The 24,001-nt window shown below is 33.2% G+C and overlaps 1 protein-coding gene and 1 long non-coding RNA gene across 3 annotated transcripts in view; one reads left to right on the plus strand and one right to left on the minus strand.

Annotated features, from left to right (window-relative positions):
- LOC117339409 overlaps nt 1-24,001 on the plus strand; it is a 49,755-nt gene that overhangs the window by 12,451 nt on the left and 13,303 nt on the right. The window lies entirely within an intron of this gene.
- Nucleotides 1,770-24,001, minus strand: part of LOC117339408 — a 73,603-nt gene continuing 51,371 nt past the window's right edge. Inside the window, exons 8-9 of the mRNA XM_033900977.1 lie at nt 4,268-4,413; nt 1,770-2,549 (exon numbers count right to left, since the gene is read on the minus strand). Of these exons, the coding sequence (XP_033756868.1) occupies nt 2,497-2,549; nt 4,268-4,413 (199 nt within the window). The 3' untranslated portion in view covers nt 1,770-2,496. The remainder of the gene's footprint in view (nt 2,550-4,267; nt 4,414-24,001) is intronic.

Genomic DNA, 24,001 nt, shown 5'->3' on the forward strand with positions numbered 1-24,001 from the left:
GTAGCTTATTTGTGTAACACTACAATGACTTAAAATCGTAGCTTATTTGACAAACCCTACCATGACTTACAATCGTAGCTTATTTGTTTAACACTACAATGATTTACAATCGCAGCTGAATTGTGTAACACTACAATGACTTACATTCGTAGCTTATTTGTGTTACACTTTACTGACTTACAATCGTAGTTATTTGTGTAACACTACAATGAATTTTAATCTTAGCTTATTTGTGTAACACTACAATGACTTACAACCGTGGCTTATTTGTGTAACACTAAAATGACTTACAATCATGGCTGATTTGTGTAACACTATAATGACTTACAATCGTGGCTGATTTGTGTAACACTACAATGCCTTACATTCGAAGTTATTTTTTGTAGCACTAAAATGACTTACAATCGTAGCTTATTTGTGTAACTACAATAATTAGCATTCGTAGTTTTTTTCTGTAACTCTAAAATGACTAATATTCGTAGCTTATTTGGGAAACCGTAAAATTAATTCCAATAGTAGCTTAGTCATGTAACACTTCAATGACTTACAATCGTAGATTTATCTGTGTAACACTTCAATGACTAACATCCGTTGCTAATTTGTGTATCACTTCAATGACAAACATGCGTAGCTTATTTGGGAAACCCTACAATGACTTACAGTCGTAGCTTATTTGTGTAACACTACAATGACTTTTAATCGTAGCTTATTTTTGTAACACTTTACTGACTTACAATCGTAGCTTATTTGTGTAACACTACAATGACTTTCAATCGTAGCTTATTTGTGTAGCACTTCAATTACTAACATTCGTAGCTTATTTGGGAAACCCTACAATGACTTACAATCGTAGCTTATTTGTGTAACACTACAATGACTTTCAATCGTAGCTTATTTTTGTAACACTACAATGACTTACAATCGTAGCTGATTTGTGTAACACTACAATGACTTAAAATCGTAGCTTATTTGTTTAACACTACAATGATTTACAATCGTAGCTGAATTGTGTAACACTACAATGACTTACATTCGTAGCTTATTTGTGTTACACTTTACTGACTTACAATCGTAGTTATTCGTGTAACACTACAATGAATTTTAATCTTAGCTTATTTGTGTAACACTACAATGACTTACAACCGTGGCTTATTTGTGTAACACTATAATGACTTACAATCGTGGCTGATTTGTGTAACACTATAATGACTTACAATCGTGGCTGATTTGTGTAACACTATAATGCCTTACATTCGTAGTTATTTTTTGTAGCACTAAAATGACTTACAATCGTAGCTTATTTGTGTAACTACAATAATTAGCATTCGTAGTTTTTTTCTGTAACTCTAAAATGACTAATATTCGTAGCTTATTTGGGAAACCGTAAAATTAATTCCAATAGTAGCTTAGTCATGTAACACTTCAATGACTTACAATCGTAGATTTATCTGTGTAACACTTCAATGACTAACATCCGTTGCTAATTTGTGTATCACTTCAATGACTAACATGCGTAGCTTATTTGGGAAACCCTACAATGACTTACAGTCGTAGCTTATTTGTGTAACACTACAATGACTTTCAATCGTAGCTTATTTTTGTAACACTTTACTGACTTACAATCGTAGCTTATTTGTGTAACACTACAATGACTTTCATCGTAGCTTATTTGTGTAGCACTTCAATTACTATCATTCGTAGCTTATTTGGGAAACCCTACAATGACTTACAATCGTAGCTTATTTGTGTAACACTACAATGACTTTCAATCGTAGCTTATTTTTGTAACACTACAATGACTTACAATCGTAGCTGATTTGTGTAACACTACAATGACTAACATTCGTAACTTATTTTTGTAAACTCATAATGACTTACAATTGAAGCCTATTTGTGCAGCCTTGCAATGTTCTATAACTGTAAATTACGTGTGTAATCCGATTTTGTTTCTATAACCGTAATTTATTTGTATACAGTATTTTTGGACCATACACAATTCATAAAATATTGTCATTGTAAAAATACAGTATTTGCAGAACTGCACTCTAGTTATATCATGCATAATACAGTATACTAGTGTGTCTGCTTTTGCCATTTTTTGTGTAAAACTAGAATTTCACAGGTACTATTTTGCATACAAGTTTACGTTAGTAAATAATGTGAAATCCGCGTACCGACTTTTACACTTTTTTTATTATAAATCATTATAGATATTGAGTGTACAAGATTTAAACATACGTGTAAAGATACAAAGAGTAACAATTGCTTAAATAGTGCACAACAATATACATAGTAACAATGAACAGAATGATGAAGATGTATCAATAGTATCGGCTGTTCACATCAATTATAGCTGAGCGACACATTTGAGTGCCGTGTAGGATAATGTACTGTAGTTGTTGGCAACTGATTGATGACGTTCAGTACTACACCTGATCTTAGGCCTATGGCATTATCAAATCATCACAAGAACAAAGATCCAATCATCAGAAGAACTCATTCCTTGACTCCTTCGACTGTTTTCTTGTAGTAATCATACCAGCCTGTACCTTAAGCATAAAAGAGATTTCAGGATTAATTTTGGCTGTAAGAGTAGTTAGGTTATTAAGAATAAAATATACTAGCGGAAAATTGCAAGGTTTGCTTTTCTAATATAACTTTTAGCCAAAAGGTTTAAATTCAATTTCATACTGAGCTACCTTCATGCACTGTGAAAATGTTCCTCAGTTAAAATTCAGTCGACCGTGACCTAGCTTGACGCAGCATGCTTTCAGCAGATTGTTCAAGAAAGCGTGCATCCTGGGTACTCTCTGCCCTGCAGGTAGGGCGTAAGAATTGTACCTGCTGTCTCCATTGCATAATCGTAAGAGGCGACTAAATTTGGGATCTTATATTTTCTCTTCTTTCTGAACAACTTCTTCCTAATGTCTCCCTTGACAATGTCTCACGTTTGGCCTTTAGTTTGCTGCTCCTGCTTAGCGCTCAGCATATTTGGAGTAGGACGACTGGTTCGCCCGTTGTCAGTATAATGTGACCGGGTGGGGTGTGCTGCTGGGTCTCTTCGGCAGTATGCTTCACTGAGGTAGCACTATAAATCGGCAAAAGTTCCGGCCTATCACAAGGAGACTTAACACGAACATACCGCAGCCTTCAAAAACACACATACGCACGCGCCACACGCATGCATGTCGCACGCAAGGAAGGCCGTCCTTAAATGACCTTAGCTGTTAATAGGACGTTAAACAAAATAAACCAAACCAAACCAAATCTGGGTACTCTTGCATCATATGTGCTTTTAACGTCGAATGCAATCGCTGATTGCATATACAGCTGATCAGTTTCGTTTGTCCCATAGGAGACTCTTGTTGTTCACTGACGAGTCTCACTTTTCTCTTTACAACTCAGATAGACGACAATATGACGTTTGAGTAACTGAAAGCGACAGATTCGGGGGAAGGTCCGTTATGGTATTGGCAGGGATATCTCAAGGCTTGATATAACAATCGTGGTGATCCATGGTAATCTTACAGCAGTAAGATATCGGGTCTTGAGACCACATTATCCATCAACGTAACCTTACGTTACAGCAGGACAACGCGAGACCCCATGTTGCTAGGGCTTGTAGTGATTTTCTTGCTCAAAACAAGGTTCCAATTCCTAATTGGCGGTCATACTACTGTCCAGATATGTCTCCTATCGAACATTCATTGGACGAGCTAGAGAGCAGGGTAAGGAAGCGCGTCAACATCCTATCGGCGTTGCTCAACTCACACAGACCCTTATTCAGGAATGATATCCTTCAAAAGACAATACTCAACTAAACGGGTTCTATGTTTAGGGGAGTTAGAGCAGCGACTGATGTCATTGGTGGATACACACGCTACTGAATTGGATCAGGAAACGAACGGCGTAGAGTATCCTTGTTTCAACGGTATCAACGCGAACACCGTCTGCGATAGAACAACACAAATCATCAAAATGTATGCAGTAATGAAGAAATAATCGAGAAATTATGAATGCATCATCAAGGAATCATGTAAAGTAATTACTATCGGACTTTAACTTGCGTTTCCTTTTTTCCGCTAGTATATATTGATACTACAAAAACGCTGAATTTATATTATATTGTGAGGAGATATTACATCGTTCAAAGGCACATTATGCAATTATTGCTCAAAAGGGAAGGAAATGTATGTAATGCCACAAAATAGATAAATAAATAAATAGAATGCGCTTATACACTAAAAAGAAAAGAATACATTCTCACATTCTGTTTTAACGTTGAAGTTGCTTCTCTCTAAAATCATGTCTGCATTAAGATTAAGGAGATACAATTGATCTAATAAATCACAGTCAATTCCGTACTCTTCCTCTAAAAGGGATTGCATGCATGATCCAACACTGTTCAGGTACCTGGGGATACAAAAGGTATTAAACGTAATGATTTAACACAGACAAATGAAAGAAAAGTAACAGCCTTGCACTATGATATATTTCAATTTGCATACAAAATATCTAAGGTACGGTATAATTCCTCAGAAAAGCAATTGATTGATTATTCTCTCTAAGTTTAATAGATAATGAAATTAGGAACCCATACCCCGAGAGTAATTGATCATATTTACATTCGGTATGAGGTGTAGCCTCTTTAGTCAAGATACAAGTGATCTACTGAACAGATATACACCACGACATACAAATCTTTAGTATAGGTATAACTGATATACTGAACAGATATACTCCACGACACAAACAGCTATAGTAAAAGTATAACTGATCTACTGAACGAAACACACATCTTTAGTATAGGTATAACTGATATACACCACGACATACACATCTTTAGTATATAGGTATAACTGATATACACCACGACATACACATCTTTAGTATAGGTATAACAGATATACACCACGACATACACATCTTTAGTATATAGGTATAACTGATATACACCACGACATAACATCTTTAGTATAGGTATAACTGATATACACCACGACATACACATCTTTAGTATAGGTATAACTGATATACACCACGACATACACATCTTTAATATAGGTATAACTGATATACACCACGACATACACATATTTAGTATAGGTATAACTGATATACACCACGACATAACATCTTTAGTATATAGGTATAACAGATATACACCACGACATACACATATTTAGTATAGGTATAACTGATATACACCACGACATAACATCTTTAGTATATAGGTATAACTGATATACACCACGACCTACACATCTTTAGTATATAGGTATAACTGATATACACCACGACATACACATCTTTAGTATAGGTATAACTGATATACACCACGACCTACACATCTTTAGTATATAGGTATAACTGATATACACCACGACATACACATATTTAGTATAGGTATAACTGATATACACCACGACATACACATCTTTAGTATAGGTATAACTGATATACACCACGACATACACATCTTTAGTATAGGTATAACTGATATACACCACGACCTACACATCTTTAGTATATAGGTATAACAGATATACACCACGACATACACATCTTTAGTATAGGTATAACTGATATACATCACGACATACACATCTTTAGTATAGGTATAACTGATATACACCACGACATACACATCTTTAGTATAGGTGTAACTGATATACACCACGACATACACATCTTTAGTATAGGTATAACATATAAACACCACGACATACACATCTTTAGTATATAGGTATAACTGATATACACCAAGACATACACATCTTTAGTATATAGGTATAACATATAAACACCACGACATACACATCTTTAGTATAGGTATAACTGATATACATCACGACATACACATCTTTAGTATAGGTATAACAGATATACACCACGACATACACATCTTTAGTATATAGGTATAACTGATATACACCAAGACATACACATCTTTAGTATATAGGTATAACATATAAACACCACGACATACACATCTTTAGTATATAGGTATAACTGATATACACCACGACATACACATCTTTAGTATATAGGTATAACAGATATACACCACGACATACACATCTTTAGTATAGGTATAACTGATATACACCACGACATACACATCTTTAGTATAGGTATAACAGATATACACCACGACATACACATCTTTAGTATAGGTATAACTGATATACACCACGACATACACATCTTTAGTATAGGTATAACAGATATACACCACGACATACACATCTTTAGTATAGGTATAACTGATATACACCACGACATACACATCTTTAGTATAGGTATAACTGATATACACCAAGACATACACATCTTTAGTATATAGGTATAACTGATATACACCACGACATACACATCTTTAGTATAGGTGTAACTGATATACACCACGACATACACATCTTTAGTATATAGGTATAACTGATATACACCACGACATACACATCTTTAGTATATAGGTATAACTGATATACACCACGACATACACATCTTTAGTATATAGGTATAACAGATATACACCACGACATACACATCTTTAGTATAGGTATAACAGATATACACCACGACATACACATCTTTAGTATATAGGTATAACTGATATACACCACGACATACACATCTTTAGTATATAGGTATAACAGATATACACCACGACATACACATCTTTAGTATAGGTATAACTGATATACACCACGACATACACATCTTTAGTATAGGTATAACTGATATACACCACGACATACACATCTTTAGTATAGGTATAACTGATATACACCACGACATACACATCTTTAGTATATGTATAACAGATATACACCACGACATACACATCTTTAGTATATAGGTATAACTGATATACACCACGACATACACATCTTTAGTATATAGGTATAACAGATATACACCACGACATACACATCTTTAGTATAGGTATAACTGATATACACCACGACATACACATCTTTAGTATAGGTATAACAGATATACACCACGACATACACATCTTTAGTATAGGTATAACAGATATACACCACGACATACACATCTTTAGTATAGGTATAACAGATATACATCACGACATACACATCTTTAGTATAGGTATAACAGATCTACACCACGACATACACATCTTTAGTATATAGGTATAACTGATATACACCACGACATACACATCTTTAGTATATAGGTATAACTGATATACACCAAGAATAACATCTTTAGTATAGGTATAACTGATATACACCACGACATACACATCTTTAGTATAGGTATAACTGATATACACCACGACATACACATCTTAGTATATAGGTATAACAGATATACACCACGACATACACATCTTTAGTATAGGTATAACTGATATACACCACGACATACACATCTTTAGTATATAGGTATAACATATAAACACCACGACATACACATCTTTAGTATATAGGTATAACTGATATACACCACGACATACACATCTTTAGTATAGGTATAACTGATATACACCACGACATACACATCTTTAGTATAGGTATAACAGATATACACCACGACATACACATCTTTAGTATAGGTATAACTGATATACACCACGACATACACATCTTTAGTATAGGTGTAACTGATATACACCACGACATACACATCTTTAGTATATAGGTATAACAGATATACACCACGACATACACATCTTTAGTATATAGGTATAACTGATATACACCACGACATACACATCTTTAATATAGGTATAACTGATATACACCACGACATACACATCTTTAGTATATAGGTATAACTGATATACACCACGACATACACATCTTTAGTATATAGGTATAACTGATATACACCACGACATACACATCTTTAGTATAGGTATAACAGATATACACCACGACATACACATCTTTAGTATATAGGTATAACTGATATACACCACGACATACACATCTTTAGTATAGGTATAACAGATATACACCACGACATACACATCTTTAGTATAGGTATAACTGATATACACCACGACATACACATCTTTAGTATAGGTATAACAGATATACACCACGACATACACATCTTTAGTATATAGGTATAACAGATATACACCACGACATACACATCTTTAGTATATAGGTATAACAGATATACACCACGACATACACATCTTTAGTATAGGTATAACAGATATACACCACGACATACACATCTTTAGTATAGGTATAACTGATATACACCACGACATACACATCTTTAGTATATAGATATAACAGATATACACCACGACATACACATCTTTAGTATATAGGTATAACTGATATACACCAAGACATACACATCTTTAGTATATAGGTATAACTGATATACACCACGACATACACATCTTTAGTATAGGTATAACTGATATACACCACGACATACACATCTTTAGTATAGGTATAACAGATATACACCACGACATACACATCTTTAGTATATAGGTATAACAGATATACACCACGACATACACATCTTTAGTATATAGGTATAACAGAAATACACCACGACATACACATCTTTAGTATAGGTATAACAGATATACACCAAGACATACACATCTTTAGTATATAGGTATAACTGATATACACCACGACATACACATCTTTAGTATAGGTATAACTGATATACACCACGACATACACATCTTTAGTATAGGTATAACAGATATACACCACGACATACACATCTTTAGTATATAGGTATAACTGATATACACCACGACATACACATCTTTAGTATATAGGTATAACTGATATACACCACGACATACACATCTTAAGTATAGGTATAACTGATATACACCACGACATACACATCTTTAGTATAGGTATAACTGATATACACCACGACATACACAACTTTAGTATATAGGTATAACAGATATACACCACGACATACACATCTTTAGTATAGGTATAACTGATATACACCACGACATACACATCTTTAGTATAGGTATAACATATATACACCACGACATACACATCTTTAGTATAGGTATAACTGATATACACCACGACATACACATCTTTAGTATAGGTATAACAGATATACACCACGACATACACATCTTTAGTATATAGGTATAACTGATATACACCACGACATACACATCTTTAGTATAGGTATAACTGATATACACCACGACATACACATCTTTAGTATAGGTATAACTGATATACACCACGACATACACATCTTTAGTATAGGTATAACAGATATACACCACGACATACACATCTTTAGTATAGGTATAACTGATATACACCACGACATACACATCTTTAGTATAGGTATAACTGATATACACCACGACATACACATCTTTAGTATAGGTATAACAGATATACACCACGACATACACATCTTAGTATAGGTATAACTGATATACACCACGACATACACATCTTTAGTATATAGGTATAACTGATATACACACCACGACATACACATCTTTAGTATAGGTATAACAGATATACACCACGACATACACATCTTTAGTATAGGTATAACTGATATACACCACGACATACACATCTTTAGTATAGGTATAACTGATATACACCACGACATACACATCTTTAGTATAGGTATAACATGATATACACCACGACATACAACATCTTAGTATAGGTATAACTGATATACACCACGACATACACATCTTTAGTATAGGTATAACATGATATACACCACGACATACACATCTTGATATAGGTATAACTGATATACACCACGACATACACATCTTTAGTATAGGTATAACTGATATACACCACGACATACACATCTTTAGTATAGGTATAACGATATACACCACGACATACACATCTTAGTATAGGTATAACTGATATACACCACGACATACACATCTTTTAGTATAGGTATAACTGATATACACCACGACATACACATCTTTAGTATAGGTATAACTGATATACACCAAGACATACACATCTTTAGTATATAGGTATAACTGATATACACCAAGACATACACATCTTTAGTATAGTTATAACTGATATACACCACGACATACACATCTTTAGTATATAGGTATAACTGATATACATCACGACATACACATCTTTAGTATATAGGTATAACTGATATACACCACGACATACACATCTTTAGTATATAGGTATAACAGATCTACACCACGACATACACATCTTTAGTATATAGGTATAACAGATATACACCACGACATACACATCTTTAGTATAGGTATAACTGATATACACCACGACATACACATCTTTAGTATATAGGTATAACTGATCTACACCACGACATACACATCTTTAGTATAGGTATAACTGATATACACCACGACATACACATCTTTAGTATAGGTATAACATATAAACACCACGACATACACATCTTTAGTATATAGGTATAACTGATATACACCACGACATACACATCTTTAGTATAGGTATAACTGATATACACCACGACATACACATCTTTAGTATATAGGTATAACAGATATACACCACGACATACACATCTTTAGTATAGGTATACAGATATACACCACGACATACACAATCTTTAGTATATAGGTATACAGATATACACCACGACATACACATCTTTAGTATAGGTATAACATATATACCCACGACATACACATCTTTAGTATAGGTAATAACTGATATACACCACGACATACACATCTTTAGTATAGGTATAACTGATATACACCACGACATACACATCTTTAGTATAGGTATAACTGATATACACCACGACATACACATCTTAGTATAGGTATAACTGATATACACCACGACATACACATCTTTAGTATAGGTATAAACTGATATACACCACGACATACACATCTTTAGTATAGGTATAACTGATATACACCACGACATACCATCTTTAGTATAGGGTATAACGATATACAAACCAAGACAACATTAGGTAATACACCAGGGCGACATACACATCTTTAGTATATAGGTATAACTGATATACACCACGACATACACATCTTTAGTATAGGTATAACTGATATACACCACGACATACACATCTTTAGTATAGGTATAACTGATATACACCACGACATACACATCTTTAGTATAGGTATAACTGATATACACCACGACATACACATCTTTAGTATATAGGTATAACAGATATACACCACGACATACACATCTTTAGTATAGGTATAACTGATATACACCACGACATACACATCTTTAGTATAGGTATAACATATATACACCACGACATACACATCTTTAGTATAGGTATAACTGATATACACCACGACATACACATCTTTAGTATAGGTATAACTGATATACACCACGACATACACATCTTTAGTATAGGTATAACTGATATACACCACGACATACACATCTTTAGTATAGGTATAACTGATATACACCACGACATACACATCTTTAGTATAGGTATAACTGATATACACCACGACATACACATCTTTAGTATAGGTATAACAGATATACACCACGACATACACATCTTTAGTATAGGTATAACTGATATACACCACGACATACACATCTTAAGTATAGGTATAACTGATATACACCACGACATACACATCTTTAGTATAGGTATAACTGATATACACCACGACAATACACATCTTTAGTATATAGGTATAACTGATATACACCACGACATACACATCTTTAGTATAGGTAGAACTGATAATACACCACGACATAACACATCTTTAGTATAGGTATAACAGATATACACCACGACCATACACATCTTTAGTATAGGTATAACTGATATACACCACGACATACACATCTTTAGTATAGGTATAACTAGATATACACCACGACATACACATCTTTTAGTATAGGTATAAACTGATATACACACGACATACAACATCTTTAGTATAGGTATAACTGATATACACCACGACATACACATCTTTAGTATAGGTATAACTGATATACACCACGACATACACATCTTTAGTATAGGTATAACTGATATACACCACGACATACACATCTTTAGTATAGGTATAACAGATATACACCACGACATACACATCTTTAGTATAGGGTATAACTGATATACACCACGACATACACATCTTTAGTATATAGGTATAACTGATATACACCACGACATACACATCTTTAGTATAGGTATAACTGATATACACCACGACATACACATCTTAGTATAGGTATAACTGATATACACCACGACATACACATCTTTAGTATAGGTATAACAGATATACACACGACATACACATCTTAGATATAGGTATAACTGATATACACCACGACATACACATCTTTAGTATAGGTTAGAACTGATATACACCACGACATACACACCTTTAGTATAGGTATAACAGATATACACACGACATACACATCTTTAGTATAGGTATAACTGATATACACCACGACATACACATCTTTAGTATAGGTATAACAGATATACACCACGACATACACATCTTTAGTATAGGTATAAACTGATATACACCACGACATACACATCTTTAGTATAAGGTATAACTGATATACACCACGACATACACATCTTTAGTATAGGTATAACTGATATACACCACGACATACACATCTTTAGTATATATATAACTGAGATACACCACACCACACACACATCTTTAGTATATAGTATAAACTGATATACACCACGACATACACATCTTTAGTATAAGGTATAACAGATCTACACCCCGACATACACATCTTTATTATATTAGGTATTATAACTGATATACACCACGGACATACACATCTTTAGTATAGGTATAACATGATATACACCACGACATACACATCTTTAGTATAGGTATAACTGATATACACCACGACATACACATCTTTAGTATAGGTATAACTGATATAACACCACGACATACACATCTTTAGTATAGGTATAACATATATACACCCACGACATACACATCTTAGTATATAGGTATAACTGATATACACCACGACATACACATCTTTAGTATATAGGTATAACTGATATACACCACGACATACACATCTTTAGTATAGGTATAAACTGATATACACCACGACATACACATCTTTAGTATAGGTATAACTGATATACACCACGACATACACATCTTTAGTATAGGTATAACAGATATACACACGACATACACCATCTTTAGTATATAGGTATAACTGATATACACCACTGACATACACATCTTTAGTATAGGTATAACTGATATACACCACGACATACACATCTTTAGTATAGGTATAACATGATATACACCACGACATACAAATCTTTAGTATATGTATAACAGATATACACCACGACATACACATCTTTAGTATAGGTATAACAGATATACACCACGACATACACATCTTTAGTATAGGTATAACAGATATACACCACGACATACACATCTTTAGTATAGAGGTATATATGATATACACCACGACATACACATCTTTAGTATAGGTATAACTGATATACACCACGACATACACATCTTTAGTATAGGTATAACTGATATACACCACGACATACACATCTTTAGTATATAGGTATAACTGATATACACCACGACATACACATCTTTAGTATAGGTATAACTGATATACACCACGACATACACATCTTTAGTATAGGTATAACAGATATACACCACGACCTACACACTCTTTAGTATAGGTATAACCTGATATACACCACGACATACACATCTTTAGTATATAGGTATAACTGATATACACCACGACATACACATCTTTAAGTATAGGTATAACTGATATACACCACGACATACACATCTTTAGTATAGGTATAACATGATATACACCACGACATACACAATCTTTAGTATATAGGTATAACATGATATACACCACGACATACACATCTTTAGTATAGGTATAACTGATATACCCACGACATACACATCTTTTCGTATAGGTATAACTGATATACACCACGACATACACATCTTTAGTATAGGTATAACTGATATACACCACGACATACACATCTTTAGTATAGGTATAACAGATATACACCACGACATACACATCTTTAGTATAGGTATAACTGATATACACCACGACATACACATCTTTAGTATAGGTATAACTGATATACACCACGACATACACATCTTTAGTATAGGTATAACTGAATATACACCACGACATACACAATCTTTAGTATAGGTATAACTGATATACACCACGACATACACTCTTTAGTAGTAGGTATAACTGATATACACCACGATCATACACATCTTTAGTATAGGTATAACAGATATACAACCACGACATACACATCTTTATATAGGTATAAACTGATATACACCACGACATACACATCTTTAGTATAGGTATAAACTGATATACACCACTACATAACACATCTTTAGTATAGGTATAACTGATATACACCACGACATACACATCTTTAGTATAGGTATAAACTGATATACACCACGACATACACATCTTTAGTATATAGGTATAACGGATATACACCACGACATACACATCTTAGTATAGGTATAACTGATATACACCACGACATACACATCTTTAGTATATAGTATAACTGATATACACCACGACATACACATCTTTAGTATAGGTATAAACTGATATACACACACGACATACACATCTTTAGTATAGGTATAACTGATATACACCACGACATACACATCTTTAGTATATAGGTATAACATGATATACACCACGACATACACATCTTTAGTATAGGTATAACTGATATACACCACGACATACACATCTTTAGTATAGGTATAACTGATATACACCACGACATACACATCTTTAGTATAGGTATAACATATATACACCACGACATACACATCTTTAGTATAGGTATAACTGATATACACCACGACATACACATCTTTAGTATAGGTATAACTGATATACAACCACGACATACACATCTTTAGTATAGGTATAACAGATATACACCACGACATACACATCTTTAGTATATAGGTATAACTGATAGACACCACGACATACACATCTTTAGTATAGGTATAAACTGATATACCACCACGACATACACATCTTTAGTATAGGTATAACATGATATACACCACGACATACACATCTTAGTATAGGTATAACTGATATACACCACGACATACACATCTTTAGTATAGGTATAACAGATATCACACCACGACATACCATCTTAGTATAGGTATAACTGATATACACCACGACATACAATCTTTAGTATAGGTATAACTGATATACACCACGACATACACATCTTTAGTATTAGGTATAACAGATATACACCACGACATACACATCTTTAGTATAGGTATAACTGATATACACCCACGACATACACATCTTTAGTATAGGTATAACATGATATACACCACGACATACACATCTTAGTATAGGTATAACTGATATACACCACGACATACACAACTTTAGTATATAGATATAACAGATATACACCACGACATACACATCTTTAGTATAGGTATAACTGATATACACCACGACATACACATCTTTAGTATATAGGTATAACAGATATACATCACGACATACACATCTTTAGTATATAGGTATAACAGATATACATCACGACATACACATCTTTAGTATATAGGTATAACTGATATACACCAAGACATACACATCTTTAGTATATAGGTATAACAGATATACACCACGACATACACATCTTTAGTATAGGTATAACAGATATACACCACGACATACACATCTTTAGTATATAGGTATAACTGATATACACCACGACATACACATCTTTAGTATAGGTATAACTGATATACACCAAGACATACACATCTTTAGTATATAGGTATAACTGATATACATCACGACATACACATCTTTAGTATATAGGTATAACTGATATACACCACGACATACACATCTTTAGTATAGGTATAACTGATATACACCAAGACATACACATCTTTAGTATATAGGTATAACAGATATACACCACGACATACACATCTTTAGTATATAGGTATAACTGATATACACCAAGACATACACATCTTTAGTATATAGGTATAACTGATATACATCACGACATACACATCTTTAGTATATAGGTATAACTGATATACACCACGACATACACATCTTTAGTATAGGTATAACTGATATACACCAAGACATACACATCTTTAGTATATAGGTATAACAGATATACACCACGACATACACATCTTTAGTATAGGTATAACAGATCTACACCACGACATACACATCTTTAGTATAGGTATAACTGATATACACCACGACATACACATCTTTAGTATATAGGTATAACAGATATACACCACGACATACACATCTTTAGTATATAGGTATAACTGATATACACCACGACATACACATCTTTAGTATAGGTATAACAGATATACACCACGACATACACATCTTTAGTATATAGGTATAACTGATATACACCACGACATACACATCTTTAGTATAGGTATAACAGATATACACCACGACATACACATCTTTAGTATAGGTATAACAGATATACACCACGACATACACATCTTTAGTATATAGGTATAACTGATATACATCACGACATACACATCTTTAGTATAGGTATAACAGATATACACCACGACATACACATCTTTAGTATATAGGTATAACTGATATACATCACGACATACACATCTTTAGTATATAGGTATAACTGATATACACCACGACATACACATCTTTAGTATATAGGTATAACTGATATACACCACGACATACACATCTTTAGTATAGGTATAACTGATATACACCAAGACATACACATCTTTAGTATATAGGTATAACTGATATACATCACGACATACACATCTTTAGTATAGGTATAACAGATATACACCACGACATACACATCTTTAGTATATAGGTATAACTGATCTACTAAACAAATATACACCACGAAACACACATCTTTAGTATTTAGGTATAACTGTTCTACTGAACAGATAAACACCACGACATACACATCTTTAGTATAGGTATAACTGATACACTGTACAGATTTACGACATACAATTACATTTACATTATTATAATTTTCTTCTTCTTTTTGTTACATTGCTAAGCTAAATATATTTAGATATATTACCATCAATTCTAGATTAAATTACGCTATCTACTTAGTCAACCCCCTGGTGAACCTTACTTTAATTATATAGCAGTACACAGTATACATGGATTATCCACCTGGTAATCACATTATTCCAGATTTGTTAAATGTTGGATAAATTTAATTTAATTACAAAACTTGTTGAATATCTACTGGATGGATTTGGTTTTGGGCAGATTTGATACTTGTTATTAATATGTTTTCTTTTCTCTCTTTTTTTCCCTATATTTTGTTTTGTTTTTGTTTTTGTTTTTGTTTTTTTATGATATAACCATCAAAATGAAGTAACTCCTTTCAGTCGGATTAAGAAAATATCAAATTATTTGCAAGAGTTGGTGTAGCCTTACTTAAAATTATATATCTATTGGCTGAAATTTGCTTTTGATCCTCATCAATGCATGGCCAGTGTGTTATGCATATGGACTGTGTGGCCTGTATCTGTTGGGGGGATATATTCAATATCACCAAATATTTATGCCTAACAGTATACTTATATGAATATTAATATTTTATTGCTTTCTATTATTCACTGATATTATAATAAACCAGTATTTAAAATTAAGTACCCTTAGCCAAAGGGTTACTCTCCTAAACAACATTGAATAAGTCTATCAACCTCAAGGAGTTACTTCCCCTGAAGTCAATTTGAAATATATCAATGTGTACATATACGTTATATTTGTCTGTATTTCTTACCACCTGTTGTTTCTAAGGAGAAGGCTTAAATAGGATATGCCTGATGTCTAATCCTATTGACTTTCCATCCATGTCTATAAAATTTGTTGAAATTGAAAAAAAATCACCACGACATACAAATCTTAAGTATAGGTATAACTGATTCACTGAACAGATACACACCACGACATACACAGCTTTAGTATATAGGTATAACAGATATATACCACGACATACACATCTTTAGTGTAGGTATAACTGATATACACCACGACATACACATCTTTAGTATATAGGTATGACTGATTCACTGAACAGATACACACCACGACATACACATCTTTAGTATATAGGTATGACTGATTCACTGAAGAGATATACACCACGACATACACATCTTTAGTATATAGGTATGACTGATTCACTGAAGAGATATACACCACGACATACACATCTTTAGTATATAGGTATGACTGATTCACTGAACAGATACACACCACGACATACACATCTTTAGTATATAGGTATGACTGATTCACTGAAGAGATATACACCACGACAAACAAATCTTTAGAATAGGTATAACTGTTCTACTCTGAACAGATATACTCCACGACACAAACAGCTATAGTAAAGGTATAACTGATCTACTGAACGAAACACACATCTTTAGTATATAGGTATAACTGTTCTACTCTGAACAGATATACACCACGACATACAAACCTTTAGTATAGGTATAACAGATATACACCACGACATACACATTTTTAGTATATAGGTATAACATATATACACCACGACATACACATCTTTAGTATATAGGTATAACTGTTCTACTGAACAGATATACAACACGACATACACATCTTTAGTATAGGTATAACTGATATACACCATGACACACACATCTTTAGTATAGGTATAACTGATATACACCACGACATACACATCTTTAGTATATAGGTATAACTGATATACACCACGACATACACAACTTTAGTATAGGTATAACAGATATACATCACGACATACACATCTTTAGTATAGGTATAACAGATATACACCACGACATACACATCTTTAGTATAGGTATAACTGATATACACCACGACATACACATCTTTAGTATATAGGTATAACTGATATACACCACGACATACACATCTTTAGTATAGGTATAACTGATATACACCACGACATACACATCTTTAGTATAGGTATAACTGATATACACCACGACATACACATCTTTAGTATAGGTATAACTGATATACACCACGACATACACATCTTTAGTATAGGTATAACTGATATACACCACGACATACACATCTTTAGTATAGGTATAACTGATATACACCACGACATACACATCTTTAGTATAGGTATAACTGATATCCACCACGACATACACATCTTTAGTATAGGTGTAACAGATATACACCACGACATACACATCTTTAGTATAGGTATAACAGATATACACCACGACATACACATCTTTAGTATAGGTATAACTGATATACACCACGACATACACATCTTTAGTATAGGTATAACTGATATACACCACGACATACACATCTTTAGTATAGGTATAACTGATATACACCACGACATACACATCTTTAGTATATAGGTATAACAGATATAACACCACGACATACACATCTTTAGTATAGGTATAACTGATATACACCACGACATACACATCTTTAGTATAGGTAGAACTGATATACACCACGACATACACATCTTTAGTATATAGGTATAACAGATATACACCACGACATACACATCTTTAGTATAGGTATAACTGATATACACCACGACTTACACATCTTTAGTATAGGTATAACTGATATACACCACGACATACACATCTTTAGTATAGGTAGAACTGATATACACCACGACATACACATCTTTAGTATATAGGTATAACAGATCTACACCACAACATACACATCTTTAGTATATAGGTATAACTGATATACACCACGACATACACATCTTTAGTATAGGTATAACTGATATACACCACGACATACACATCTTTAGTATAGGTATAACTGATATACACCACGACATACACATCTTTAGTATAGGTATAACAGATATACACCACGACATACACATCTTTAGTATAGGTATAACTGATATACACCACGACATACACATCTTTAGTATATAGGTATAACTGATTTACACCACGACATACACATCTTTAGTATATAGGTATAACTGATATACACCACGACATACACATCTTTAGTATAGGTATAACAGATCTACACCACGACATACACATCTTTAGTATAGGTATAACTGATATACACCACGACATACACATCTTTAGTATAGGTATAACTGATATACACCACGACATACACATCTTTAGTATAGGTATAACTGATATACACCACGACATACACATCTTTAGTATAGGTATAACTGATATACACCACGACATACACATCTTTAGTATATAGGTATAACAGATCTACACCACGACATACACATCTTTAGTATATAGGTATAACTGATATACACCACGACATACACATCTTTAGTATAGGTATAACTGATATACACCACGACATACACATCTTTAGTATAGGTATAACTGATATACACCACGACATACACATCTTTAGTATATAGGTATAACTGATTTACACCACGACATACACATCTTTAGTATATAGGTATAACTGATATACACCACGACATACACATCTTTAGTATAGGTATAACTGATATACACCACGACATACACATCTTTAGTATAGGTATAACAGATATACACCACGACATACACATCTTTAGTATAGGTATAACTGATATACACCACGACATACACATCTTTAGTATAGGTATAACTGATATACACCACGACATACACATCTTTAGTATATAGGTATAACAGATATACACCACGACATACACATCTTTAGTATAGGTATAACTGATATACACCACGACATACACATCTTTAGTATAGGTATAACTGATATACACCACGACATACACATCTTTAGTATAGGTATAACAGATATACACCACGACATACACATCTTTAGTATAGGTATAACTGATATACACCACGACATACACATCTTTAGTATAGGTATAACTGATATACACCACGACATACACATCTTTAGTATAGGTATAACTGATATACACCACGACATACACATCTTTAGTATAGGTATAACTGATATACACCACGACATACACAACTTTAGTATAGGTATAACAGATATACACCACGACATACACATCTTTAGTATAGGTATAACTGATATACACCACGACATACACATCTTTAGTATAGGTATAACTGATATACACCACGACATACACATCTTTAGTATAGGTATAACTGATATACACCACGACATACACATCTTTAGTATATAGGTATAACTGATATACACCACGACATACACATCTTTAGTATAGGTATAACTGATATACACCACGACATACACATCTTTAGTATAGGTATAACTGATATACACCACGACATACACATCTTTAGTATAGGTATAACAGATATACACCACGACATACACATCTTTAGTATATAGGTATAACTGATATACACCACGACATACACATCTTTAGTATATAGGTATAACTGATATACACCACGACATACACATCTTTAGTATAGGTATAACTGATATACACCACGACATACACATCTTTAGTATAGGTATAACATATATACACCATGACATACACATCTTTAGTATATAGGTATAACAGATATACACCACGACATACACATCTTTAGTATAGGTATGACTGATATACACCACGACATACACATCTTTAGTATAGGTATAACTGATATACACCACGACATACACATCTTTAGTATATAGGTATAACTGATATACACCACGACATACACATCTTTAGTATATAGGTATAACAGATATACATCACGACATACACATCTTTAGTATATAGGTATAACTGATATACACCACGACATACACATCTTTGGTATATAGGTATAACTGATATACACCACGACATACACATCTTTAGTATAGGTATAACTGATATACACCACGACATACACATCTTTGGTATATAGGTATAACAGATATACATCACGACATACACATCTTTAGTATAGGTATAACTGATATACACCACGACATACACATCTTTAGTATAGGTATAACTGATATACACCACGACATACACATCTTTAGTATAGGTATAACTGATATACACCACGACATACACATCTTTAGTATATAGGTATAACAGATATACATCACGACATACACATCTTTAGTATATAGGTATAACTGATATACACCACGACATACACATCTTTGGTATATAGGTATAACTGATATACACCACGACATACACATCTTTAGTATAGGTATAACTGATATACATCACGACATACACATCTTTGGTATATAGGTATAACAGATATACATCACGACATACACATCTTTAGTATAGGTATAACTGATATACACCACGACATACACATCTTTAGTATAGGTATAACTGATATACACCACGACATACACATCTTTAGTATAGGTATAACTGATATACACCACGACATACACATCTTTGGTATATAGGTATAACAGATATACATCACGACATACACATCTTTAGTATATAGGTATAACAGATATACATCACGACATACACATCTTTAGTATATAGGTATAACTGATATACACCACGACATACACATCTTTAGTATAGGTATAACAGATATACACCACGACATACACATCTTTGGTATATAGGTATAACTGATATACACCACGACATACACATCTTTAGTATAGGTATAACTGATATACACCACGACATACACATCTTTAGTATAGGTATAACAGATATACACCACGACATACACATCTTTAGTATAGGTATAACAGATATACACCACGACATACACATCTTTAGTATAGGTATAACTGATATACACCACGACATACACATCTTTAGTATAGGTATAACTGATATACACCACGACATACACATCTTTAGTATAGGTATAACAGATATACACCACGACATACACATCTTTAGTATAGGTATAACTGATATACACCACGACATACACATCTTTAGTATAGGTATAACTGATATACACCACGACATACACATCTTTAGTATAGGTATAACAGATATACACCACGACATACACATCTTTAGTATAGGTATAACAGATATACACCACGACATACACATCTTTAGTATAGGTATAACTGATATACACCACGACATACACATCTTTAGTATAGGTATAACTGATATACACCACGACATACACAACTTTAGTATATAGATATAACAGATTTACACCACGACATACACATCTTTAGTATATAGGTATAACTGATATACACCACGACATACACATCTTTAGTATATAGGTATAACAGATATACACCACGACATACACATCTTTAGTATAGGTATAACTGATATACACCACGACATACACATCTTTAGTATATAGGTATAACTGATATACACCACGACATACACATCTTTAGTATAGGTATAACTGATATACACCACGACATACACATCTTTAGTATAGGTATAACTGATATACACCACGACATACACATCTTTAGTATATAGGTATAACTGATATACACCACGACATACACATCTTTAGTATAGGTATAACTGATATACACCACGACATACACATCTTTAGTATATAGGTATAACTGATATACACCACGACATACACATCTTTAGTATAGGTATAACTGATATACACCACGACATACACATCTTTAGTATAGGTATAACAGATATACACCACGACATACACATATTTAGTATAGGTATAACAGATATACACCACGACATACACATATCTAGTATAGGTATAACAGATATACACCACGACATACACATCTTTAGTATAGGTATAACAGATATACACCACGACATACACATCTTTAGTATAGGTATAACATATATACACCATGACATACACATCTTTAGTATATAGGTATAACTGATATACACCACGACC

This window comes from Pecten maximus, chromosome 12 (genome assembly GCF_902652985.1).
Source record: "Pecten maximus chromosome 12, xPecMax1.1, whole genome shotgun sequence".
NCBI lineage: Eukaryota > Metazoa > Mollusca > Bivalvia > Pectinida > Pectinidae > Pecten > Pecten maximus.